The 27,409-nt window shown below is 26.2% G+C and overlaps 1 protein-coding gene across 1 annotated transcript in view; it reads right to left on the bottom strand.

The window, feature by feature from the left end:
• LOC145833723 (cilia- and flagella-associated protein 46-like) overlaps positions 1-27,409 on the bottom strand; it is a 148,969-nt gene that overhangs the window by 5,773 nt on the left and 115,787 nt on the right. Inside the window, exons 43-51 of the mRNA XM_082940879.1 lie at positions 21,767-21,929; positions 18,670-18,854; positions 14,946-15,060; positions 10,977-11,133; positions 6,810-6,899; positions 4,018-4,131; positions 3,195-3,448; positions 2,488-2,725; positions 2,260-2,370 (exon numbers count right to left, since the gene is read on the bottom strand). Of these exons, the coding sequence (XP_082797005.1) occupies positions 2,260-2,370; positions 2,488-2,725; positions 3,195-3,448; positions 4,018-4,131; positions 6,810-6,899; positions 10,977-11,133; positions 14,946-15,060; positions 18,670-18,854; positions 21,767-21,929 (1,427 nt within the window). The remainder of the gene's footprint in view (positions 1-2,259; positions 2,371-2,487; positions 2,726-3,194; positions 3,449-4,017; positions 4,132-6,809; positions 6,900-10,976; positions 11,134-14,945; positions 15,061-18,669; positions 18,855-21,766; positions 21,930-27,409) is intronic.

The raw sequence follows: 27,409 nt of genomic DNA, 5'->3' as shown, positions 1-27,409 counted from the left end.
TTCTATAGCCTCTGATTTGTTTTTAGCATGAATGAGCTAGGAGGATGTAGAGTTATGTAGCTAATTAAAATGTATTTTATCATACAATTTTGTATTATCATCGTATTGAAACATCTTTTGTTGTTTAAAAATAAACTAAATTTATTTAAACAAGAAACTATTCATTAAGATAAAGTTTAAACTTTTTTGTATGGATCTAAATTATTCCTTCTACTTTGTTTAATCTCAATACTTACAGTTTAGCATCTTAATGATTATGTATCAATTCACTGCTTTTTTATTTATAAAAGATAAGAGAGAGCAAAAAAAAATAAATTTTCATTAATTAAATATTATTCTTTACAATAGGTGACTCAAGAGTGCTTGGGAAAAACGTAAGAGCTTTAGTATAGTGTAATCAAGCATGTCTGGCAGTAAATCTTCAATTTCAAAAAATTATAAATTAAACTATTTATTGTAACACTTAAAATCTGTTAACATAGATAAAAAAGCTTAAATTAATAAGTACTTGGTATTTTATAATAAGTTTATAATTTTTTTCTAATACTGATAAACTTCAAAATATTTTATATATTTAAATAAAATAATGTTTTATAATAATAGTTAATTAAAAGATATTTTTTTCGGTTTTATTAAACAATACGGAAATTAGACATGTTTAACAAATAAACTTCAGTATAGCTTTTCTTTAGACAACTTTCACTGATCTATAGTTAGTCTCTAGCTTTTCGGTTATTTGTAATTTTTAAATTTAATTATCTTAAAAAAGTTGACAGACTTGATGATTTTTGACAACCTTATATATTGTTTCTAGTTTATATCACCTTACTTAAATAAAATAAGTATACTTTACCTTACATAAAGTTTTAAATAATTTATTAATTACTCTTGAAAGTAAAAATTTCTTTATTTCTACAAAAAAATTAACTAAAACAGTAATTAAGATAGAATATATCAAGTAGTTTTTCTAAAACTTATTGTTTCTCAAAAGATAACTTTAACTTTTGTTCTACTCAAAACTTAATTACAGTAACCTCTCGGATCTTTACGCACTCGTGACGTTACGCACTCTCGTTTAGTTACGCATTTCAGAATTCTATAAAATTCAGAAAATAAAATTTTTATCTTTTTCTAATATTGCACAAATTAGGTTTAATGTATATTTTTAAATTAAAATATGTTTTTGAATGCTAACACACCTCTCTATATCTTTTGACTTTGTAAATTTATGTTCCTTGACTAATTGATAAACATTTAGTTATACCTCAGTATATCAGAAATTTTGTTAACAATAAGAGATTAAATCAAAATTCTGAAATAAACATGACTGTGTTTAATAATGACAGTATAATGAAATAATGAGAGTTTAAAACACAAAGAAATAGTACAGCAGTCTTGCCCTATATATTTATAAACACCATTTTATAATTGTAAAGACATTCTTAATTATAAATTGAACTTGCTTAGTAGAATAGAATATAAATGTCACATATAAATAAAGATAAAGATAATTTCTACTTATTATTAAAATAGTAAAATTATTTCTACTCGTATTATTATTTTTTTATAGAAATTCAAATCCTTTTTTTTTAATATATGTATAGTTTTATCTGTTGTTTTCATATTTATAAATGAAGTAAACAAATAGTTAAAAGTGGGAAAGTGCCCAGTCTGCTTTTAACTTGAAGCAATATTATAAGACAACCATTATAGTTAGTATATTTGGTACCTCTCGTTTCTTTACGATCTCTCATATCTTTACGCACTTTTTCTGTGGACACAATGTGCGTAAATAAGCGAGAGGTTACTGTATACTTTAATTGTCTTAAACTTAAAGACATTTAAGTCGAGAACTTTAAATTGTTCAATTTAAAACAACTTTAATTTAAAACAAGTCACAATATTTAATTAATTGTACAAAATTAAAATAAGTTGAAAAAACTTCTAATCTTCTATATTCTTAATTAATTTAGTTTCAAACTTTAAAAGTTTTATACTTAGTTATCTAAAACTGTATTATAATATCTTCAAAAGAATATTCTAACTCAATATTAAATCAATATCAAAATAATAATTCTAACACCTCTTTATTGTTGCAACAATTTAAGTTTTTATTCAAGTTAAGAATGTTTCACGGTAAGTAAAAAGAACTGACCATAAATAAATCAAACAAAAATGGCTTATTTTTTCAAAACGGCAAAATACAACGTAGTTACTAAATGTAAATAATAAATATGATACATATAAGAAGCAACTAACTTGATAAAGTTTATGAACGTAGCTATTAGGTCCTAGTAAATTTTTATGAGCAAATTTGTAAATTGGACTCATACAATCGTTCATTAAGTCGATGATTTCTTTAAACTCATTCTTTGCAAAAAAACATAAAAATTAATTAATTACTTAACATTTTTTTTGCTTATTTATTTTTTCGAATTAAAACTTTATAAACTATAATTTCTATTATCAAAACTACATATTTCCTACTTTTAATTTTTGATTGTCGTTTTCACATTCTAAAGTCATGTTGTCAACATCATCTGTACTTTTGTCAAGTTTAAAATTGTTGAAAGTAGAAAATTTATCGCACGATATTAAAGAGTTTCGCACTTTACCCAGAACCTTATGCTTGAGAAGTAACTGCGACCTTAAATGTTCTATTTTGAGATAATGCGATGAAATTCTGGTTTGAAAGGCTGACTGCATTTCGCGTAACTTTATAAATCTGTAAAAAAGATTTAGTGCTAGGATCTTAATACTACTTAGTTTTAAAATAAAATATTTTGATTACTTAATTTCAAAACTATTGATATCTATAAATTCACTAAGAAAATTTTAAAAGTTTTTTATGCTATATATAACTTGCAATTTTACTATAACTTTTGAAAGTAAAAAGTACATAGTTAAAACTTTATAGTGCATACTTAAAATAGTAATTAAATTTTAGTCAAAAACAGATTCTAGCATGACATTTTTAAGTATAAAAATAACTTTGAAACATAATAAAGCATTTAAACTTTAAATCAAAACTAATTTTATAAGTTAGATACCTTTGAAATCAAGGAATTAAAACTTTAAAAAAACAACAATAAAAGTTTCTAGAAAGTAAGTAATGAGATCAGTCAGCTATTTTGTTAATTATTTGACAAGGTCAGAAGCTCGTTTAAACTTTTTAAAACTACAAAAAAACTAACTTGAATTCATCAACTTCTTGCACAGCTACGTTACAATATGATGTTGTATAAAGGTTTCCAACTGAACCCCTGTCTTTGTTGCTACGCAACAACTTCCCAGTTGCCTGAATATCTAGATTACCATGAAGATGAGAATTTATGGTTGCAATGTACATACGTGTAGGTTGTAATTTGAACAACTTTTGTTTTTTTTGAACAACTACCGTGGAAAATGAACTTGGTAAAGTTTTTGTAAAATCCATGTGGTCTATAGACTTTAAATTATATGTGATTTAATTTCTTCTAAACAAATTTGAACGTATTTAAATATTTTAAACTAAAAGAAAGTAAAAAAAAACACACATTATAACATAGTTTTTCTTTAAATATAAAGATAATTTAACTAATTTTAAAATACACAGCTTAAAAAGTCTATTAAAACTAGTTTTGCAACAAACTTATACTTTCTTTTTATAAATCGTAAACTAGCATAATAAAAAAATTAAACACAAGTTAATGAAAAAAAAAGTTTAATAATTAACAGAAACATAAGCAAGTATTAAATTAACAAGAACAAAAATCAGGAAAATTAAGTTAAACATTTTCAAAAATAAAAAAAATAGTTATCATGTAAGCTAAAAACATACCAAAACTTTAAAATAGAATAGCAAAAAGCTTTAATTTTACAGTATCTACAGAAGAAAAAAAAATATATAATAGTCTTATAACTTTCTGGAAGACTATAATAACTTTTATTTGATCTAAAATTCAATAACCTTAAAGATGTAAATAAGATTTTTTAGCATTAAATTACTCAATAAACATTCTTAAATTTGCTACTTACAATTTTTAGATTTTTCCATTGTAAGCACTTTTCATTCAAAACTTCTTCTATTTGTTTACACATTGTTGACTTGTCAAGTCCTGTCCTAACACAATCTTTTATCATGAACTTCCTCTATAATTTTTTGATTGCTTATAAGTATTCCAGTTTGAGTAAGCGTTTTAAAGGAAGGTGGTTAAACTGATTAAATTCATAATTACTAATGTTTTAAAAACCTTACTTCTGCTTGTCTTTCAAACCTTATTTATTTACCAAGATCAGTAAGCCGATACTAACGCTATGTGACCAGTGAACTTTAGCTAAGGTATGTATATAAGAGTGTTTTTTGTATTGTTACACTTTTTTCTATGTTCAACAAGCTTTAGTGTTAAATTGCAGTAGCCTTTTATATATATATAAATAAAAGTATATATTAAACGTTTTATAAAAAGTTCTGGTCGATAGTGCTCGACAACTTAAATTTGAGCTAAATATTTATCTAATTATATAAAAACTATAATTTATACAGTTGTTTCACACATGAAATGTAAAATTTCATGTGCTCCTTAGTAAGTTACAGTTTATTATAATAGTAAACAGAAAGTTAGATTTTGAAAATTTTTATAATAATAGTGACGTAGTAATGGTAGAGTTTATTTTACGATTAGCTGAATTTGAAACAATACGCTGTGATTGTTAATTTATGTTTTTTTGGAAAGTTTAGAAAGGTTATTTTGGAAAAGTGTTTTAAGCTATTAGGATTTTTTTTTTTAGACTCTTAGAAAAATGTTATAAAATACTCGTGTTTGCTGCTTCAATTTTATTTTGTTTTAATATTTAGTTGGTTTTAATTTTGTTAAAAAAGTATTTCATGCATATGTTTTGTCTTTCGCTTTTCTTGTTTAGTGTTACGTTCTTATCTGATTATTCGATTTCAATTCTTTCTAAGTTAAAGATTTGTCTAAGAAAGTCTAAGATTTGCAGCCGAATTTAGTATTGAATTTTGATTTTGTCCTGTTTAATATTTCCCATTTAATTTTGTAGTCTGTATTGTTATCTTTTAAGTTCCATATGTAGTTCGCTATTTCTGTTGTACCATACATCAAACCAAACTCACCAATTTTATACGTAAACAATAACTCCAATCACCCCCGACAAATAATAAAACAACTACCCAAAACAATAAACAGAAGACTAATAAAACTATCTAATAACGAAGAATCCTTTAACAATGTAAAAAATGTGTACCAAAAAGCATTAAATTCGGCCAATTATAAAAACATCTTAAAATACGATAAGACCACTTTACCAGAAAGAAATAAAAAACAAAGAAAAAGAGACATAATATATTACAACCCACCACTTAGTCTAAATATAAGTTGCAAAATAGGCAAACAATTCTTAAACCTGATTACCACATCATTTGACGAAAACAACCCATTCCATAAAATATTCAAACACAATTAAAATATCTTACAGTTGTACAAATAATTTCAGAAGTAAAATAAAAGTTCACAACAATAAAATATTAAACAAAAGCAATATAGACGATAAAAGCACCATAAAAGATAAACTTTGTAATTGCCATAAAGAACCTTGCCCTTTAAATAACGAATGCCTAGTGTCAAATATAATATATAAAGCAACAGTAAATCAAATAAAACAACAGTATATAAGATCCTCAAAAAAAGATATAATATGATACAATGATCTATTCTTAGAGCTTTTTTGAGACTCCGTAGATCTGTTCTTAAATTTATTTGAGAGCAGTAAAACGCCGTTAGTCGGAATAAAGTTTTAACACAAAAACATCTATGGTATAATATATATATATATATATTTTATATATAAGATGTAACGTTAAAAGGCTTTAAATCTGGAGATCCTGATAAGCTAAGCTTATCGGAATATATACCACAGATGTTTTTGTGTCAGAACTTTATTCCGACTAACGGCGTTTCACTGCTCTCAAATAAATTTAAGAACAGATCTACGGAGTCTCAAAAAACTCTAAGGATAGGGTGGGCTGAGTAGAAGGTGGTTAAGTTTAAATAACAACCTTATTTTATATACATATAAATTTATGCTCTTTGTTTTGATAAGCAAACGGTTATGTTTTTAGCCCTTGTACTCTAGAGATTATTTCTAAAGAATTAAGATAACGAACTTATAAACACTTGTGATCTAACAGATCCACAAAACTTGGATCCGACCAGATCCGGATCCATTTATTAAAAGTTGATCCGGCCAGTTCCGGATCTGTTTTTGAAATTTGAATCCGGCCAGATCCGGAACGAAAAAAGCTTAGCAATACTACCGATAGATTAGCTCTCAGCGTAAACTTTGAGTTCTAGAAACATAATACGAAAATTTTATTTAGTTTAGCCTCTTAAATGTGGTTACTAAACACGTCACGCGAACGCAAATTTAAAAAAAGTTTTAGTTTTAGTAAATTTACTCTGACAAGTAATTCTGAGACAAACAAAGTATCTGACAAATATAGTTTATTATTAGAGGAAATATGCGATAGTAGAGGATATAGATATTTCAGTATATAAAACATTTTACAAAATTTTAGTTTAGCTATCAACCTTTGTTTTTATACTTAATCTTAAAGTAATATATATTAAACAGTAAGCTTAGCATTTAGGTAGTACAAATTTGAAAAAAAAAAACTTAATTGGTTCACTAACTTAAATCACCCAGTTTCTTTTTTTCCAAAAATAGGCCACTATTTAAATGCACAATTTGAAATGGTTTTCTTGTCAAGTTTAAATTTTTATTGTAATAAAAAAAAAAAAAATTTAACTAACAATCCAAGTAAAGTTGGATAATAAGCAGGCATTAGTATCATGTAGGCTTCTATTCAGAACACGTAACATTTCTTGGTTGGAAGTGCAACTCTGTAGTAGAATGAAAAATTAATAAAACAATTTTTAAAACAAACATAATTAATTTTAGCCACGCTCTTCAGTGTTTTACTGTGGTAAATATGGGTAGCTGTCAAATTTGCAAGAGCGCAAAAAATTGCACCAGAGCACAACATTGTACGAAGAAACTTTTGCACGACGGGTCACTTTTGCACGAAGACACTTATGCACGAGCAGACAATTTTGCACGGAGACAGTTTTTCACGGGTTGATTTTTTTTCTTTTTATAATTTTTTTGTTAATTATAAGTTCTTTTAATTTTTTACTATCACCGTTACCCCTAACCCTTACCCTCGAAAAGTAACTTATTGTTTTTTTTTTTAAATATTTTTTTCTAATTATCACTCCAGGGTTGCCACTCTTTGAGTCAAAAAATCTTCCCTGAGTGACCAGAAACTTCCCTGAGTAACCTTAAACTTCCCTTAGTTTTTTTCAAATCCTTAAAAATTCTATTATTTATTAAAAAACTAAAATGTTAATTCTAAGAATATTGAAGAACTAGCCGCAAGGCTAAAAAGATTCTAAATAAGCACTTATTTAGTTATTTGCTTTAACTAAAAAAGAATGCTCAATTTACTGGGATGTAAAGAGCTTATTTAAACAGATTTACCGGGACTAAAAATAATAAACAAGCACTTTAGATAAAATAGTAAGTTAGAAAAATATTTAAACAAAAACAATATAAAATTAAGCTACAGCTGCATGTCAAACATTGAAACAAAAATAAAAAATCACAACAAAAAAGTAATAAACAACAATAAAGTAAACAAAGATGAATCATGCAACTGCAGAAAGAAAGAAACTTGCCCCTTTGAAGGAGGAGAATGTAGGGCAGAAAATGTAATTTACCAGGCAACAATAGAAACAGATAATTTAACAAAAATATACATTGGTCTAAGTGCTAATCAACTAAAAAAACGTATATCTACACACAACACAACAATAAAAAGCAATCCAAATGACAAAAACTACCTCCAGTATAAACAAGCAACTGAACTCTCAAAATGACCCATAAATTAAAAAATGAAAATAAGAAATACAAAATTAGTTGGAAAATATTACAAAGGGAGAAAAAAAATCAAAACCAGGATTTATGACATGCAGATTGTGCTTAAAAGAAGCTTTATTAATACTTGAATCTGGTACAAATTGCATCAACAAAAGAACGGAATTAATGAACTCATGCAGACACAGAAACAATTTTTTATTAACTGGAAAGCAGACCAAACTTAAACCAAATCATAATTAAAGTTACAAATTAGGTTATTTTTCTTGATTTTTCATTGAGTTTTTGTTGACATTTGGCTTAAATTAAAAAAAAAAAACTTTTTTTTTAGATAGTTCTTAAATCCGTTTAAATTTTGACTTTTATGTTAACTTAACACAAATTAGATTTTGAAATATTCAGCGACTTTGAATTTTAGTAATGTTTTGTTGAATCTTGGCTTAAAATCACAATTTTAGACAATTCTTAATTTAATTTAGATAAATTTCAAGGTATAAATTTTTTTATTATTATAATAAAAAAAAAGCTCTGAATTAAGTTTTTTTCTTTGACTCATTATACTAATATTAATTCAATTTGTTTATTTTAAAAACTAGTACCAATTTTACCTAAATATACTCTGATATGCTTGAATTTTCGAATATGCAACATTTTGTTTTTGTTTATATTCTTCACGCATGAATAAGAATTATTAATGTTTTGTTGACTCTTGGCTTAAAATCACAATTTTAGACAATTCTTAATTTTATTTAGATAAATTTCAAGGTATAAATATTTATTATTATAATTAAAAAAAAAAAAGCTCTGAATCCAGTTTTTTTCTTTGACTCATTATATTAATATTAAGGCCATAGGGGGGTCCAACATTTTTTTTTTACATAAATTAACTTTGGCTTTTATATAAAAGCTTTAAGTACAAACTACAAGCCAGTTTTTATAGAATTCAAAAATATCATTTAACTTTTGAGATATTTAATTTTTTGTAAAAATTTCCAATATAAATGTATGGACCGCCTATTTTTTGGGGTCAATTTTCTTGGAAATTTAATAATTTACTAAAAATCTATCTCCTCCTTCATTTTTCAAGCAATCTTCTTCAAATTTTCAGGAAACATTCCTTATAACAAAAGGAAAAAACATTACTTTAGAATTTTAGTAATTTAAAAAAATAAAAATTTTATCACAAAAATTAAAAAAAAAAGTGTTGTTTTTTCAAAAAAAACATATTTTTACAAATTTTTTTTTAATTCTAAAGTAACGGTTTTTTGTTTTTGTATAAAGATTAGTATGTGAAAGTTAAAATTGCTTGAAAAATGTAGGAGGAGATAGATTTCAAATGAAATAGTCTTTTTTCGATGTTTTAGTTTTCCCTTCCCATAAGGAACCTATTATGCGGCCCGACTTTGACTGGTCATGTCTCAAAAAATAATTCGAATTTGTTAAAACGATAAAAAGCATCTTGAAGCTTAGAAAAAACTCTATAAAATAAGATCAACTTGTAAAAACATGGTTTACCCCCCCTATGGCCTTAATTCAATTTGTTTATTTTTAAAAACTTGTACTAATTTTACCTAAATATACTCTGATATGCCTGAATTTTCGAATATGCAACATTTTTGTTTTTGTTTATATTGTTCACGCATGAGTAAGTTTTAAATAACAGTATAAATATCTAACATTGTTATATGCAGTTTCATATTTTATTTTTTGCTTGAAAAGGTCTCTTGCCACCGAAACCGGTCGCGAATAAAATATACAATTTGCATAAATCTATTCAAATAAGCACTTAAAAATAAATAAAACTAACGTTTTTGAATAAAATATTGAAACTTGTTTAACTAAATCTCATTCTAGACCAGGGTTTCCCAAACTTTTTTGCTAATGGCCCCCTTTAAAGAGTTTGAAAAAGTAATGGCCCCCTTCAACATATAGATTACTCATAAACTACGATAAAATACTCATAAGACCTTTTTTTTTTTTTTGCTCTTCATCTGAAACTCAAGAATATCTAGTGTAAGTTTCTAAACTGCTATAAAATACACATTAGACCTTTTTTTTTTTGCTCTTCATCTGCAACTCAAGAAAATCTAGTGTAAGTTTCAAGTTATGGCCTCATGGCCCCCCCTGTGGCTCCTTTACTGCTCATGCCCCCCCTCTTCCCCCTTTGCTGCTGATGGCCCCCTGAGTATCTGTCATGGCCCCCTAGGGGACCACTTGGCCCACTTTGGGAAACCCTGTTCTAGACCAAGAAAACATTTTCCCAGAGATTTTCTAAAAAATCTTTAAATTTCCCTGAATTAAAAAAAAAAAAAAAAACTGCCCTGAGTTAAAAAAATGAATCAAAATTCCCTGAGTTTCCCTGAGATTTTCTATAACTTGAAAATTCCCTGAGCTTCCCTGAACTCCCTGACAGTGTGACAACCCTGTTACTATAATTGTTACCACTAACCTTAATTGTTACCACTAATCGGTCTCTTAATTTTTTTCTTTTTAATTAATTTATTTTATTTATTTATTTTTCGTTTATTTTGCATAATAGTTTTTATTAGTTAATTGTCTATTTTTACTATCACTGTTAATCCTAACCCTTACCCTCGGTCAGTAACTTTATTTTTCTTTTTGTTATTTTGTTAATTAATTTTTTAGTTTATTTTTTCTGTTTATTTTATATATTTTCTACTCTATTGCAAATATGACCCTCGGTGCAAAATTGTCTTCGTGCAATTGTGACCTGTTCCCGGTAAATATAGCTCTAATAAAACAATTAAATGGTAAATAGTCCCTAAAAAATTAAAATATATAAATTTAAAAAAACTAAATCTATAAAGAATAAATTTATATTTTTTATAAAAAGCTAATTTTTACAATAAAAAGTATGTAAAGAAAAAATCTTTTTTTTTAATAGCACTGTTAAATTATATAACTTGTACTTTTATATTTAGAAAGAAATTAAAAACTAAATTTTTTGTGCATAATTAGTAACAAATCAAGTAGAAACATAACAGCTAAAAGAAAAATACGAAGTGCAGAATTTTTTTACGAACTTGGTAAAGAGCAATGCAACTAGAGGTGAGGTTGCAATCTAGCTGACCACTACATTCTATCAGCTCACTTGCAGCTTCCATTGTACATTGTACATTTTCATTTAAAATAGAGATTTTAATTGTCTGTCCCAATACTTCACTTGCATGGGCCAATGCTCTTTAATTGAAATTTTAAGTAATTTTAGGTTCAACATTTAGGGCCTTGAACTATAAAAATAAATTCTTAAATTACTAATAAACATTATTGTACGTAGAAATAGTTTTTTAGGTGAGTTAATTATTATACAAAGAAGGTGATAAGTCAATTAAAGTCATTGTTTTAATTCAGGTCAATGGATTGAAACTATTGGGTGAGCAAACATTTTTCTTAATTCAAACGCCATAAAAGCTTAAATACCTTTTAATATATCCAGTGTTTATGGTTTATCAACATTTTCAAAAGTTAAAACTGAATGGTATCAGTTTTTGCTAATGTTCAATGCCTTTCATACTTAATTTTATTCCTCAATATGAATGTTTTATTTCTTAATGTTAAAGTTAGTTTATGTGTTTTAAATTACAAGGGCTTTACACCTATAACTTTTTAAGTAAGAATATTATCTAAATTTTAATAGCAAGTGTTAATTAATTACATTTTCATTTAAATCTTCTCAAACTTTTCATTCACATTATTATTTAGATACTAACTTGGCCAATAACTAATTAAATATTTGAAAAGTATTTAAATACATTTTTATTGATATTTTCATAAATTTATGCACGTACGTGTTTTAAACTTTTTTTTTCTTTTGTAATTTTTAATATCAAGTGTAGATATATGCATTTTGATTCAATTCTGAATGCACAAAGTTGCATTGTCTGAAGCTTCAGATGTACAGTAGACCTCTTAAAGTACACAAAATGTGAACCTTTTGGCACAACATTCTGGAAAAAGGTGGGTAGACAACTAGTCTGAAACAAAAGTTGAGAAAGAATCTTGAAAATATTAATTATTAGATGATTTTTGACGTTTTTTAAAAGTATGGAGGGAAAAAGTAACGAGCAATGAGTAACGAGTATGAGAAGACCTCACCTCCCTGTGATAAAAGAGCGAAAAGTGCAATGTCAAAAAAGTATAAGTTGTATCACTTCAAAACAAGATATCATCGTTGAGTGTTGAAAACAAACACATAAGCTGCTGTCAGTTGATTTAGTTTAAAGTGAGTTAAATCCAGCAAATAAGTGAGACAAAGTTTAGGAGTGAGCGAGTTTACACAAAACAGTTAATAGTCTCAGTTTATTGTTTGACTCTAGTACTGACTTTAAGGCTGCCCAGTTGGAAGCTTCTGTATCATATTGCGAGAATACACAAAACAGCTAATAGTCTCTGTTTATTGTTTTATTCCAATGCTTATTTTTGAGCTTCCCAGTAAGTATATGTATTGTTACATTTCCATAGGTTTCTTGTGTTATTTGTAATTAATTGCTACTTTTTGTATATTGTAGGTTTTTTCGCCTAATATAAATACATTTCATTTATATTAGTTTGTTAAACTTTATTTTGCAAATCTAAGTTTTCAATTAGCTTTCTAATTTTGATTATAATTGCATTAATACTAGTTGTGATATACTTTGTAATAAAATCGCTAATTGTCCCTGCTTTGTGATAATAGTAAATAGTTCATATTGATTTCAGCACAAATTTATGCGCCTTTACATATTTAGTAAGACAACTTGTTTAAAGTGTTTATAAAATTTTAAATCTAATAAGGTATATTTCCTCACTTGATAGTTAATATGAACAAAGCTAATATTTCAACTCTTTTAAGTAGAGAGACTCCGAGGCCAAGGCGGGCAATAGTAAAGAGGGGAATCATTCTTGGTTTCTTTACTACGTATCTTATAAAAAATAATAATAATTTAAATATCTTAACTTTTTTACTTAACCGGCTTCTTAATAAGCTCATATGTCCAGAACAACCGAATCACTGGAAAACAAAGCGCTAATTATTTGTTAGGACACAACAAATATTATTTACTCACACTTAAACTATTTTAAAAATTGTAAAACTATTTTCAATTGTTTGAAGTAATCTACTTTTGTAAAAATGTAGTAGTAACTTATTAGCAGTTGTTGCTATATTGATTAAGAAATACAAACTTAAACAATACTGTTAGGCTGGTGCTAACTAAGGACGAAGAAATATAAACTAATGTCTTTAAATAGTTCATACTTTATAATAGAATTTTTATAAACAGGGCTGTTTTTGCGCTAAGTAATGCATGTTTATTATGTACTTATTCTTATTAAATTTTAAAACATATTATAAAATGTGGTTTAAGTTGAAAAGGTTAAAACAATTTTGACAAAATGTATATTAGCAAAATATAAGCTTATAAAAATACCGTAAAAAAAAAACTTGTGTAAAATAACAAAGATAATCTTAAAGTTAAAAATATCACTATATTTAATCTTTAGTATTTAAAATTCCAAGCTAATCGTTTGTTAATAAAGATTTTAGCGAGGCAAACTCGCTAGAATATATAATGAAAATAATTAACGCAGTACTTTTTCTTTATTGAACTGACATATGTTTCTGTGTGCTTAACACGAGTTAATAAAGAGAGTTCAACGGAGTTATCAAGATCCAAATAGTAATAAAACGATCCAAAAAGTTACTTGACAACTCTTTTGATGTGTGTTAACTCGTTTAACACACATAAAAATATTCCAGTTCAATAGAGAAAGAGTACTGCGCAAATTATTTTATTTAACCTTAACTTTTTTATATCAGACTTTAAAATTTGGCGACAAATAACTGATGCTTTATGAATGTGAACTTAAATAATATACTGTCGTAGAAACATAATTATAGTATACGAGTTTAAGACCAAGTTTAGTATTCATAATGCGAAACAATTGATTTATGAAAATATTTCTATAACAGTATCTAAAATTTAACTATCAGTTTTTAAACTTGGAAAATTTCTTACTTGTGTTTAAATTTAATAATAGTTGTAATAAACATCATACTAGCTACATCAAGAGTTTATTTTTCAGCTCTGAGCTTTATTACTTTATTCAGGGTTGCCAAAAGTTTTCTGAATTTTTTCCAGGTCATTTAAAGAACGAGTTTTTTGGTCCATTTTTGGTTTTAAACTAAATTTAATGTAAAAAGCTGTCTAAATTAGTATGACAACATTGAAAAGATACTTTAAATTTGTTTTTAAAAATTTATTAGCTTTTTAGATAAAGTAACATTAATAAATATAATAAAATAGCTACTTTAAATGTGTTTTAAATATTTAATAAATATTAAACTTATTGATAACTATTTTCAATAGTCCTGGACATGACACTAAACTGTATCCTGGTGTATGACTCGATAACCGAAAGGTTTTTCGTACACCAGGTCCTTGGACCAAATTTTTGAGCGCTTTTTTTTGTTCAATAAACAATATACTCAATGTGATAGATTTTCGTATCTAATCAAAATTTCATAACTTTAGATGTAAACTTTTTTTTTTAATTCCTTGATTTTAATTATTTTTGTTCGAAATTTCAGAATTTCCAGCTTTTTTCAAAATCTCTCATACTCCGTACATTTTCAACCTAAATCGTCAAATTCCAGGGTTTCCAGGATTCCAGTTTTTTTGCAGCCCTGCTGATTTTCCTTAATAAAACATAGGAAAAATAGAAGAAAATATATACAGTTACTTTTTAAAACAAAAAATTTTTTGTTTTTGTTTGAAAAACTAGTTAAATTTTTAACGACGTTGTTTAAAAGTAAACAAATAAAAACTGACGTATACTTTACAACAGCATTTTGAAATACAATAAATAATAGCCAATATACAATAAATTAAAATAAATATTAATATTAACCACACTGCTGTGCACAATGTTTAAAAACTTCGGAAACCATATCAACAACACTCTAATATAAATATTATCTAAAAAAAATATAAAGAAAGAAAAGTAAAACAAACATGATAGAAATTTCAGAATTGATGATTAGTTTATTGGCATTAGTTTTCAAGTGTTCTGCTTCCCTGGTTAAGTAAACAGGTCCATGATTGGTACTATAGTTTTCTATATCCGAGTCTAAATAAGTTTTATTATAATTTGAGAAATTAACTAAAAACATACTTAAATAAAAGGACAAATATAAAGCTTTTGTGGGTGAAAATATGCCGTTAGAAATCTTATTTTTCGGTTCCACAGTTAAGAATATAAAAATATTAATATATAATATTGTAACTTGTTTTAAATTAAACAATTAAAGTTCTCGACTTAAATGTCTTAAAGTGATTTTTATCTAATATTTTCTTAACAGTTTATTACCAACAAAGCGTAACATAAGCATTATATTTTTACTAAAGTTTAGTATCTTTAAGTTTAATTTTATTGTTAAACCATTAGTTCAATATTTTGTTTTTAATTTTGTTTTACTTCCATTTATTTTGTTCAAATTTTTTTTCAGATTTGTTCACAACAACTGAGGATCTACTATATGCAAGTATAGGAGTGAAACATTGTTTTGTTAGTAATAAACTGTTAAAACAAATATTAGAATATTAATATATGGTAATTTTATAAAATAAATAATTTGTTGAACTGTTTGTATTTTATAAATTATTTAAGCCACGAGTCGTAGCTGACAATCAAAATCATGTTATTAACAAAATCAATTTGTACTTAAAATTAAACAAAATTAAACAAGTTTGATGTTTTAATACTGTTCATTAAAGCCTTTGCATTAAAAAGATGTGAAAATTAAAAAAAAAAAAGACTAGTAGTATTAGAATACACAAGTTTGAATAAAGTTTGAACTTTGCCTTACTTTTTGAAAAATAGTTAATACCTAATTATTTATTTAATTTAGATCGATGATAAGAACATTGAAACTGTGAAAAGGCTATATATCCATACAAATTAGGCTGTGTAGCATGTGTATACAGCACTTTGTTGTTCGACAGCGATTAGTGAACCTTATTAAATGCACCAGAAAATAAGAAGTTAACATCTTCAACTAACCATGACTAGTTAGCATTTTAAGAGTTAAATGACAGTACAAAATTAGCAACAAGTCTCAGCAATTTTCGTTTATTTATTATGTTCGATGTACACCACGTTAAGCCAGCGCAGGCTTTGCTATCTGTTGCCCAAGACTACGTTACAAAGACGGTTGCAAGCGTTACCTGAAGAGATTAAATGTAAGTGTGACACTACCGTGCTCTGTCAGAGATAAATCGGAAAAAATAGCTACTGTTGCAAAAAGGTACAGAGAAAGTATAGTTACAGAGAAAGTTGCGCGTTTTATCGCTTTACTTCGATCAAGAATTATCAAACGTTTGAAGTACCTTAAGTTGTGGTATCAAGTTCGTTTGATAATAATTGAATACCTTAAATTTGGTAGCTAGTGTGTTTTAGGTTGTAGTATATAGTATATAAACGAAATCGGAAAAAATTGACTTTCGTCTGTTTGATCTACTAAAATAACCTAATCTAAGGCGTTGTTCAACTTTTGTTGTACATTCGCGGGTTGGTTTGTAGTCATTTTACATAAAAAATAATCGAAATATTGGTCCCAGAATAAGTCACCAAGATAGATTTTTGTTTGCTATAAATAAAAAACAACCTAGCTTTAAGTTGAACAACTACCAATATAGCTCTGTTTGTTTAAGTACCAAAACGACCGCTTCTAAGGTATTGTACAACCAAGGTTGATAAACCAACGCGGTCTTAAGTCGTTTTATATGATAAAGTTTTAATACGCTTTTTTACTCCTGTAGTAACCGTTTCTTGTAGCTGAAATTTGACTTTAGAACAAGATACCGAGATAAGAAAGCACCTACTTACCTAATTTGATAGCGTCTTTACAAGTGACATACAAGCTCTGTATTGTATATAAGTTGTGCTATATTTTATCGTTACATTTATTTAGTTGTAAAATAAACATTGAGTACATAATAATCATTATTTTCTTAAACTAAAATAATTAAATAGTTGTATAAATAGTATTAGTATGCTATTGATTAAAATAAAATTAAAATTACTGTAAACGAGACATATAAATAACTACGCTCTATTAGCACTACTCTTAGTATAAACTACGAGTTCTAGTAAAAACAAGTCAAGCCTTTATCAGCAAGTAGCCTCTCTAAGATATTTACTAAGCACGCCATGACTGAAAAGACTTCAGATACTAGTAAAACTACTCAGACAGGTAATTCCGTGTCAAACACACTTTCTGACTAACACAATGTGTAATCAGAACACTCAAATGTATTAGCAAAGTTTTATATAAGATAGAATAAGTAGGAAAAGCTAAGTGATGATCAAAAAATTTGGTTTTTACTCATTATCAAGAAACTAAGAGTAAATCAAGAATTATTGAGACTAAAGAGGATAAAAAGATCACAAAAAGTTATTTATATTTAATATTTTTTGAAAAGTTTCCGCTTATATCTATTTTAATACTGTTTTATTTTACAGATATTTATTTTGCTCATTATTTTAACATATTTAGCTAGCAACTATGTCATATACATTGTGTATTTGCTGAGTTGTTATGTATACAGATCATGTGAGCTCGCCACAAATGATAAAGTTCCCACTGGTTTTCGGGATTTTTTTCCACAATTTATGAACTTATTTTAGGTTTCTGTCTCAATAAAAAGTTTTTTCTCCCTTCTTGTAGAAAGTTTTGGTTATATAAAAAAGTTTTCTTTAATATTTTTTTTTAAATTAAGTTCTTTAAAGTCTTTGTTATGAGATTTTTTTAAAGCGTGATGTAACATAAATTGTAATTTAATAAACAGTTGCATTTTCAATTTAGCTTTAAAGTTTATGTTTATTTGTTTAAAATATTTGACAAAAACTAGTTCCTAATCTTACTCTTTCTTTTAGACTTTTTTTTATTTACCATAAAATACTCTACTTGATTTTATGTAAAAAAAGTATAAACTAATTATTATATGTAAAACTTATTTTGTATTTAATCTTAACTTAATCATATGATATATATGCTATTTGAAACAAAGTATTAATGTTTTAAACATTCTTTCCAAATTCTATTATTATGAAGCTATTTTTGGGAACAAAATAAAAAACTTCAAACTTTGACTCCAAAATTAAATTATTTTACAAAAATTTTGTCTATAATATTTTAGTAAGCTTTAATACAAAAAACCTTTGAACACTTCTTAATTGTTTAAAAAACAAGTTACATAAAAGTAGTACTAATATAAAAAATTATTATATATTTTGTTTTAATTATACATCTGTTTTAAATTTTTAGTGATTTAATAATATTACGTACAAACACTTTGTTTAATAAAAGCAATCACAACTATTCAAGTTCTTCAGTATTTTTATGTAAATATAAATGCTTAAACTATTTCAAAGTTTAAATTAGTTTGTCACTAATGTATAATAAGGAGAACTATAACAATTTAAAACAGTTTTAAATTATCATTAGAAATATAAGTAAAATTTATTAGAAATATAAGTAAAATTCTAAACTTAAATCTTGTTTAAGGTTTACTTTGAAAATATCGGTTACTAATCAAAAAATCATAATTAAATGGTTAAACTTGGTCATTTACACAAAAACAAACAATATATGTAAACTTAAGTTATATGGTTAAAGCTAATAGAAACTTTTTTTCAAACTAAAAGTTAAGTATTTTAATCAAAAAAAATTCAAACCTTGATCACTTTCTTCGTTAAAATCATCATTCAAAAGTCTTTTACTTAGTTTATTGTCAAACAAATTATTGACATCACTTACAGTCAACAAATTATCTATGTTCCATTGGTAACTGATATGATCAAAATTAAACTTTTCAGAAAGCAATCGAAGTCCCCGACCCATTAAACATGACCATTTCATACTGTTGTAAGTTTTTTCTATTGTTTAATTTTTTAAATGTTTTAGCTAAAACTGGCAAGTAATATTTTGACTATAACTGAAAAAATCCATACAAGTTTATACTAATAACTAAAGCGAATGTGACATTTATCTGCATATTTAATGCTTAGTGTCTGTTTCGATTATCATAAGATAAACTTACTAAAGTATTACGACTATTTTTAAACTAAATTGTTACTATGTCAGGGTTCACTAAAATTTCAGAAAAAAAGGCAAATCCATAAAATAACAAATTTATAGGGAAATTATCAAAAAAAACAATGAATATTAAACCCTACGAACATATTTTTAAATTTTTAAGGTGCATAAAGTAAAATATGTCATAAACCGTTTATAAGCACAGTCTTAATAAAAAAATTTACAAAAGTTTGAGCGTTTTTGAGCACTTATTTTAGCTAAATTAGCAAAATTTATATAAAGTGTGTTTAATTTAAATAAGGAAACATTTTATCTGGTAGGTGGCGCCACGGAGCAATAGTATTGTTCTGAGATGGCAAAAGTTTTGATTAAAAAAAGAAATTTGCGTGTTTTCACCACGCTGTGTCACTGTTTTGGCTTTCAAACTTCAATAACCTAGCAAAAAAAAAACGTACAGTAACCTCTCGCATCTTTACGCACTCGTGACGTTACGCACTCTCGTTTAGTTACGCATTTTAGAATTCTTAAAATTACAAAAAAAAAATTTTACTTTTCTTAATATTGCACAAATTAGGTTTATTGTATAGTTTTATGGAAAGTATGTTTTTAAATGCTAACTCGCCTCTCTATATCTTTAGAATTTGTAAACTTATATTCCTTGACTTATTGATTAATATTTAATTATACCTCAGTATATCAGAAATTTTGTTAACAATAAGAGATTAAATTAAAATTCTGAAAGAAGTATGACTGTGTTAAATAATGAGAGTTTAAAACACAAATAGATAATACAGCACTCTCGTCCTATATATGAATAAACATAGATTAATATAGACACCACACCATTTCTCAATCGTAAACAAATGCTTAATTATAAATTGAATTTGCTAAGTAGAACAGAATATAAATGTTAATTACCGAATATTTCACATATAAATAAAGATAAAATTTTCTTATTATCAAAATTAGTAAAATTTTCCACAAGTATTATTATTTTATATGAATTTTAATTCTTATTTTTTAATTTATGTATAGTTTTATCTTTTGTTTTCATATTTATAAATAAAGTAAACAAATTGTCAAAAGTGGGAAAGTCCTCAGTCTGCTTTTAACTGTAAGCAATATAAAAAAACAGCAATTATAGTAAGTATATTTGGTACATCTCGTATCTTAACGATCTCTCGTATCTTTACGCATTTTTTCTGTGGATACAATGTGCGTAAATAGGCGAGAGGTTACTGTAATTTATAGAGATTTTCACATATTTTTTAATTTTTCTAGGGATTTTTTATAATATTGCAAATTTATAGGGAATTATAGGGAAGTGGGAACCATGTATGATAGGTTTACTTTATATCAAAAATGTAGGTGTAATATTCAAAATAAGACTTAATACTGCGCTCTGCTCTCGCGGCGCTAGACTTTAAATAGTGTTAGAGGAAAACTTTATTTTTTCCAAGTATCTTTTTGCAAACAAGCAGACAATAGTTAAACAGGATCTTTTAAGAAAATAGTTTGAAATTAAGATTCGGATCCGGACTCGGCACAATCGTAACTTTTTAAAAATATCTGGATCTTAATGTTATAGATCCGGTAGATCACTGAGTTTACTTTACTCACTTTATCTACTTCCAGTTTTTATACCTAAGTTATTGCTAAGAAATTTCTACAGTGTAAAAGTTTTTACAGCTCTTTTGCGCCTTAATAGTTAATAACATTAGTTTTTGATTGTAGTGTCTTATAAAGTTTATAATAATTTCTGTGATAGAATAATGAATGTATGATTTGAAAACGAGTTTCAAAGCTACAAATAAATAATAATAATAATATTATTTGTATTTCATTATCTATTTTAAGCAGTTACTAAAATTGATGAATAGATTTTTTCAGTTTTTTAGAGAATACAAATAACAAAAGTACAAGTTTGTCGTAAATGTTTTTGTAATCACATCAAAAATTTAAACTTATATCTCATGTATGTCGCTTGATTTTTTTAGCAAAACGTGAATGTTTTTTTCGTTTTTCAATTAAGTATTTGAATAATAGAATAAAATTTCTTTATTCTATTATTCAAATACTGTTCAAACTTTCTTACTAAATTAGAAGTATTGTAATATTGAATTGTTACGTGTAAGCTTTTATTCTATTTACACTACAATCAACTTAAAATTTTTAGGATCCGGATCCTGCCGGGTTGTAATTTTATGGATTTGGTAGATCACTAGAAATCAGTCATTTTCAATTTAATTCTAGTTTGTACAAAGTTTTATTAAACAGAGTTTATGTCCTTATTAAGTGAAAAAAAGAGTTTAAATAACGTACACATTTAAGACTTGAAAAAAAATGGTTAAGATATTATGATGCATAATACGAACATGATTAAAGAAAAATTAGCGTGCTTAAAGTAAACATAAGTTCCGTAAAAAAGCTTTTAATTTAAGATACTTTTTAGCACTTGCTTTAAGCCTTAATCTACACGTAAGTTTTAGAATTGTTCGAGTTATTTTTAAACTTCAAAACATCCAATTTTTTTTACATACAAGCTAACGTAACTTTTAATTTACTTTAAGAAGAGTAGAACCAAAAAGTGTTTAAAAGAAAAAATCCATCTCTAAGCAAATAAATAAAATTTTCGGTTAAAATTTTGTCACTAAAATGGCAAATGCAGCTTGCCAGCCCACAATGGTGTATACAATATTTTAAAACTTTTATTTAAATGTATAAAATGCAGTAAACTTTAGATTAGCACTGTGAACAGTATTGTTGCAGTAGACGGAGTTTAATATAGTGAAGCTCATATGAAGAAGGTTAGGCCTTAAATCTTTCCATTCGCAGCTTCCCATTTTGTCTAATATTGAATCATCTTTACAATATTTGTTAACTATTTTTTCTGTTTTACCTGTAAGTTAAATAATTGCTTTAAATTATACTAGTTTTAAAACAGATTTGTAATTCTAACGTGTAAAAAAAAAATGTTTAAGAACTTACAAAAAAGAACTTAGAATTAAATAAAGTCTGTTTAAAGAATACAGCCGTGAACTGTCAAAATTAGCCACATAAAAATATTATAAATTTTAAATTGTTTAACTATCTATTTAATATAAACATACAAAAGTAATAAGTTTATATAGAATAATAAAGAATATAATAAAAAAGTGCTTAAAAACACTTTTTTTTACTATATAAGACTTAAAAAAACTGAGAAAACAAGATCTTACAAAAGGCAAGCTTTACTGTTAAATTATTAAAGTCGTATCTATAATTGATGTCACATCCTGACAGTTGGCCAATACAGTGCTTATTCATTCATCCGAACTTCACTTATCCGGACAGTTTCGGTCAGAAGAAAACTCAACAAATTTTTAACATTAAACTCTAACATTTTGTATGATACAAATATTTAAGCTTTCATGCTGTAAGAAAATTTTAAGTAATTTTGTATATTCAACAACTTTGTTCTTTTTTATGACGTATTAATACTACTAAAGATTTCATTCTATTTTTGTTCATAACTAGTTTAGTTATTAGATGATTTTTTAGCTTATTGTCGGTGTTAGCCAGAAGCCACGCCAAAAAAAAAGTTTCACAACTTATTAAATTCCGTGAGTTTTCTTCTGAAAAACGTGAAAAAACTATAAAACAAACGTCTATTCTTTCTTATTTTAGTAAAACTTCCAATAAAAACAAGTTGATAGGAGTGATATGTTTCCGTTAAATTGTCTTTAAACTTGGTCAAAACATTTCGTTTTCTTTATGTTTGTTTTTTTTTTTGTTTAAAAAACTTTTTATTTTTATTTAGAGAGATAGGATTTCATTATTTTTTGTTTTTAAAGCTAAATTTTATATATATATTTATAAGATGTAACGTTAAAAGGCGTTAAATCCTGGAGATCCTGATAAGCTAAGCTTATCGGAATAGATACCACAGATGTTCTTGTGCTAAAACTTTATTTCAACTAACGGCGTTTCACTGCTCTCAAATAAATTTAAGAACAGATCTACGGAGTCTATAAAATATTAACACACATTAGAAAAAAAGCAGAAAAAGCATGTATAATTATGTATAGTGTTTATGTAGGTAGTAACTATAGATGAACTTTATGGTTTAAAAACAGAGTTTGGGATAAAAACATAGAATTATAAAATTGTCTACAAATAATAAAAATTTAATAAAAGTAGGCACTAACCTCAAAAAGCTCTAAGAATAGGCAAGTTTTTAAAATGAAAATTAAATTGAGTTGTGCAGAATTGTTACGTCATAATAAATTTAACAAATTGGTCAATAATTTATACAGCTTAAAAACATGAAGTATTAAGCTTGTAAGTGTATGTGTTTGTAATGTGAGTGTTGTGAAATAAATTAGTACATAAGTAGACAGAGTTATTTAAAGTAGAATCGTCGGTTATGGGGACAAATATTCGATAAATCTTGCCGCTTATTCAGAAGTAGGTCTTTATCTTCTGCTGCAATTACTGCTCTTTCTGTATTGCAAGTTAGGTAAATTCTACTTACTCCGTTGAATGCAAGTTTGATCTTTGAAACAATACTCCACTACATGTTTGGCCTTTTACCGTACCTGTGAAAAAAGCTCCAGACATAATCCGATAAACGCGTGCTTTGTTTTTTATTTATATTTTTAAAAGTATGTTTATGGTTAGCGTACCTATCCTTGAAACTACCTGCTGTACTTCCGATATAAATTTTATTTGGGCCCTTACTTTTAACTTTAACTTTATAAATTACGTTTTTAATTAAACAATTACCTTTTAATGGGCAGTTATCTTTGTTTAACTTACGGCAATTACAGGTTTTAGGCATATTACTTAACTTATTACTATTAGGGTTAGTTGGTTTTGAATATTTATTTATAGTTTTATTGTTATGCATTCTGCTTATACTTTTAGCGCTATTATCACTTACTTGTTCTAAGTTTTCTTTTATCATTTTAGAAATACTTCTAGTCATACGTTGATTATTATAATCTATACTATTATTAGTACTATTGATATGGATATTTTCATTATCATTAATATTAAAGTTATCATTATAGCTTATATCTTTAATGTTTAAAGTTTTAATATGTTTTACATTATTGTTATCATAATTAAATTTTTTACTATTAGGATTATCATTATTATTACTGTTATTATTACTATTATAAAAAATTTTATTTTTATTATTACTGTTATTATTAATATGATTAGTATAATTAGAAATATTGTACATATCTACGTTATTACTAACTTTATTACTAGAATTATAATTTGTATTAGCTTTGATATGTCTATTTTTAAAGTTTGAAATTACTGTTTTGTTGTGCGATTGTATTAAAGTTTTAACATTACTCATGCAACTATAAGAAATTTTAACTGTTTTTCTATTTAAAAATTTTGTTATAAAAGTGGCTATCGGGGAAGTGTTTATTGACTAGCTTTAAAAATTCTTTACCTAAGTTTATATTAACTGAAGAGCAATATGGAGAATTATACCATATTATATGTCGGTTTCGCGGTTTTTTGCGTTTTTTATCTACATCTAATTTTTCATACTTTAATTTACATTTTAAACCTCGATTTTTTAATTCATTTTCGTACGGTGCTTTTATTTCGTTAAATATCTTTTCATTCGAAGAGAGGGTACTTAAACGTTTTTGTGTCATTACCGGGAGGCATTTTTTTACATGATAAGGGTGGTCAGAGTTAATATCAATAAAGTTTAATAAAGAATTTGGTTTACGGTAAGTACTATTAGATAAATTTAATGTAACATCTAAAAAATTCGTTATTTGCGCTCCTATTTCTAAAGTTATTTTAAAACCGATATCAGACATCAATCTAAACGTTGACTTTTTAATTTTTTCGTAAACAAGAGGTTTTGAGAGGTCAATGACACCGAGTCCATCATCTCTATACAATCCACAATTATCAAAAGTACTTTTGAGTTTATCTAGGATGTATAACCCTACAAGATCGCATACCTCCGCTCCATAAAAACTACCCATTGGTATATCAAAAAAACTATCGGTATCATTTTTCTTCCATACGTCATCACCCGAAAAAAGCAAATTATATTCAATTCGTGTGACTCTTTGCTTTTTTCGGGTGATGATGTATGGAAGAAAAATGATGGAGCGGAGATATGCGATCTTGTAGGGTTATACATCCTAGATAAACTCAAAAGTACTTTTGATAATTGTGGATTGTATAGAGATGATGGACTCGGTGTCATTGATCTCTCAAAACCTCTTATTTACAAAAAAATTAAAAAGTCTACGTTTAGATTGATGTCTGATATCGGTTTTAAAATAACTTTAGAAATAGGAGCGCAAATAACGAATTTTTTAGATGTTACATTAAATTTATCTAATAGTACTTACCGTAAACCAAATTCTTTATTAAACTTTATTGATATTAACTCTGACCACCCTTATCATGTAAAAAAATGCCTCCCAGTAATGACACAAAAACGTTTAAGTACCCTTTCTTCGAATGAAAAGATATTTAACGAAATAAAAGCACCATACGAAACTAAATTAAAATATCGAGGTTTTTAATGTATATTAAAATATGAAAAACTAGATGTAGATAAAAAACGCAAAAAACCGCGTAACCGACATATAATGTGGTATAATTCTCCATATTGCTCTTCAGTTAATATAAACTTAGGTGAAGAATTTTTAAAGCTAGTTGATAAACACTTCCCCGATAGCCACTTTTATAATAAATTTTTAAATAGAAAGACAGTTAAAATTTCTTATAGTTGCATGAGTAATGTTAAAACTTTAATACAATCGCACAACAAAACAGTAATTTCAAAGTTTAAAAATAGACATATCAAAGCTAATACGAATTATAATTCTAGCAATAAGGATAGTAATGATAACGTGGATATGTATAATATTTTTAATTATTCTAATCATATTAATAATAAAAATAATAATTTTAATAGTAGCGATAATAACAGTAGTAATGATGATAATCCTAATAGTAGTAATTTTAACTATGGTAACAATAATGAAAAACCTATTAAAACTGTATACATAAAAGATATAAGCTGTAATGATAACCTTAATAGTAATGATAATAAAAATATTGGTATCAATAGTATTAAAAATAGTTTAGATTATAATAAATAACGTTTAATTAGAAGTATTGCTAAAATGATAAAAGAAAACTTAGAACAATTAAGTGATAATTGTGCCATAAGTATAAGTAAAATGCATAACAATAATATTATAAATAAATATTCAAAACCAACTAACTCAATAGTGATAAGTTAAGTAATATGCCTAAAACTTGTAATTGCCGTAAAATAAATAAAGATAACTGCCCATTCAAAGGTATTTGTTTAATTAAAGATGTAATTTATAAAGTTAAAGTTGAAAGTAAGGACCCTGATAACATTTATATCGGAAGTACAGCAGGTAGTTTCAAAGATAGATATGCTAACCGTAAACATAATTTATAAAATATGAATAAAAAACAAAGCACGCGTTTATCGTATTATGTCTGGAACTTTTTTCACAGGTACGGTAAAAGGCCAAACATGGAGTGGAATATTGTTTCAAATATCAAACATACATCCAACGGAGTAAGTAGAATTTGCCCAACTTGCAATACAGAAAGAGCAGTAATTGCAGCAGAAGATAAAGACCTACTTCTGAATAAGCGGCAAGATTTATCGAATATTTGTCCTCACAACCGACGATTCTACTTTAAATAACTCTGTCTACTTATGCACTTATTTATTTCACAACATTTTCATATACAATCACAAACACTAAGTTTAATACTACATGTTATAAAGCTGATTAGTTTGTTAAACTTATTATGACGTAACATTTCTGCACAGCTCAATTTATGTTTCATTTTTTCAAAACTTGCCTATTTTTAGAGCTTTTTTGAGGTTAGTATATGCTTTTATTAAGTTTGTAGTTTTTTAGACAATTTTATGTTTTTATTCCAAACTTTGTTTTAAACCATAAAGTTCGTTTTATAGTTACTACTCACATAAATATTATACATAATTGTACTTTTTTTTTTCTAATGTGTGTTAATATTTTATAGACTCCGTAGATCAGTTCTTAAATTTATATGAGAGCAGTGAAACGCCGTTAGTCGGAATAAAGTTTTGACACAAAAACATCTGTGGTAAAAAATAATAAAGTAATTTTAAAAATATTGTTATAATTAGTTATGTTCTTCCTTCCAACTCATAGCTCAGTTGAAGTGTGCTAATCCTATAACACACAGAAACATATGTCAGTGTAATAAAAGAAGGATACTGTATAATTTGTTATTTTTACAATTATTTATTATTATAATTTTGTTTATGAGTACAAACTGACATTTTATTTTATGTAATTAAAGTTTTATTAA

The sequence above is a fragment of the Thalia democratica genome, chromosome 4 (genome assembly GCF_965202585.1).
Source record: "Thalia democratica chromosome 4, ktThaDemo2.hap1.1, whole genome shotgun sequence".
In the NCBI taxonomy this organism is placed as follows: domain Eukaryota; kingdom Metazoa; phylum Chordata; class Thaliacea; order Salpida; family Salpidae; genus Thalia; species Thalia democratica.
This window is presented reverse-complemented; position numbering and strand designations above follow the sequence as displayed.